Below are 1,275 nucleotides of genomic sequence, written 5' to 3'. Positions count from 1 at the left end.
CCCCCCCCCCTGCCAGTGCCAATGCTGTTTGGATCGCGCCGCTTGGTGACCGTCCTTTGTGCTGCCTCCCACTCGTTCCTCCACCCGGGCCTTGCTGCTGCCGCCACCGCCACGGCCCGCGTTCCTGCTTCCCCGATTCACAGCTCAGCCCTGACCGAGCCCCTCTCGCCTGCTGCCCTCCTTGCACTGCCCCAGTCCCCCGCCCATCGCCTCCCCTTCCCCGTGGCCAGGATGTCTTCTTCTGCCGCCACCGCCGCCGCCATCCAGTACCCGGCCGTTCGCCGGGACGAGGATTTCGTCGAGAACCTCCATGGTGTGGAGGTGCGTGCCAAGAGTGTACCCTGTCATCCTCTGCCCCCCATAACCGCTGACCCTCCTGCCCATGCTCCCCTTGGCGGGTGCTGCCCCGGTGCCTGCCGGTGCCCGTAGGTCCGCGACCCGTACCGCTGGCTCGAGGACCCCCACAGCGAGGAGACCAAGGCCTTCGTCGACGCCCAGAACATCATCTCCAAGAAGTTCATCGAGAGCTACCCCTCCCGCGAGCCGGTGCGCACGCTGGCCCTCCGGGCGATCTCCCCCCCCCGTGTTCACCCCTCGCCATGGAGCTCTCCCGTACTGACCCATCTCTCATCCATCCCTCCCTCCCATGTGCTTCCCTCCCTTCCCCCCTCCCCCTTTGTCGAACTCCCCCATGCTGGTGCAGTTCAAGAAGCGCATGACCGAGCTCTTCAACTTCGAGAAGTACTCCACTCCCTTCGTGTATGGCAACCGGATCTTCTACTTCCACAACACCGGCCTCCAGTCGCAGGATGTTCTGTACGTCATGGACGGCCCGGACGCCGAGCCGCGTGTGCTGCTCGACCTGAACACCGTACGTCACGACCGACATCGCGCCCCCTTCCCTGGCCGACTTCCCTGACCGTGGTTTTGCCCGACTTGTCCATCTTTGACACCGCTTGCGCTGGCTGGCTGGCTGGCTCGCTGGCCCAGTTCTCCGAGGACGGTACCGTCTCCATGAACACCTTCTCCATCAGCGAGGATGGCGAGTGGCTGGCGTACGGTGTCAGCTCCGGCGGTTCGGACTGGGTGACGGTGCGCGTGCGCTCCGTGGCTCCCGGCCAGGTGGAAGACCATCCCGACGGCCAGATTGAGTGGGTCAAGTTCTCCTACCTCTCCTGGACTCACGACCATAAGGGCTTTTTCTACTCGGTACGCCAAAGCCCCCGCATTTCGTGCTCACCCTCTCTCCCTCTCTCTCTCTCTCTCCCCCCCCCC

At 65.0% G+C, this 1,275-nt stretch overlaps 1 protein-coding gene across 1 annotated transcript in view; it reads left to right on the top strand.

Moving 5' to 3' along the window:
• Window positions 1-231: 231 nt before the first annotated feature.
• Window positions 232-1,275, top strand: part of H696_04861 (prolyl oligopeptidase) — a gene marked incomplete at both ends in the record, with an annotated part of 4,161 nt that continues 3,117 nt past the window's right edge. The window contains 4 exons of the mRNA XM_009498725.1: window positions 232-321; window positions 430-546; window positions 704-871; window positions 991-1,232. Coding sequence (XP_009497000.1) covers window positions 232-321; window positions 430-546; window positions 704-871; window positions 991-1,232 — 617 coding nt within the window. The remainder of the gene's footprint in view (window positions 322-429; window positions 547-703; window positions 872-990; window positions 1,233-1,275) is intronic.

Source organism: Fonticula alba (assembly GCF_000388065.1).
Source record: "Fonticula alba strain ATCC 38817 unplaced genomic scaffold supercont2.8, whole genome shotgun sequence".
NCBI lineage: Eukaryota > Rotosphaerida > Fonticulaceae > Fonticula > Fonticula alba.
Note: the sequence above shows the minus strand (reverse complement) of the source record. Positions and strands in the feature narration are given on the sequence as shown.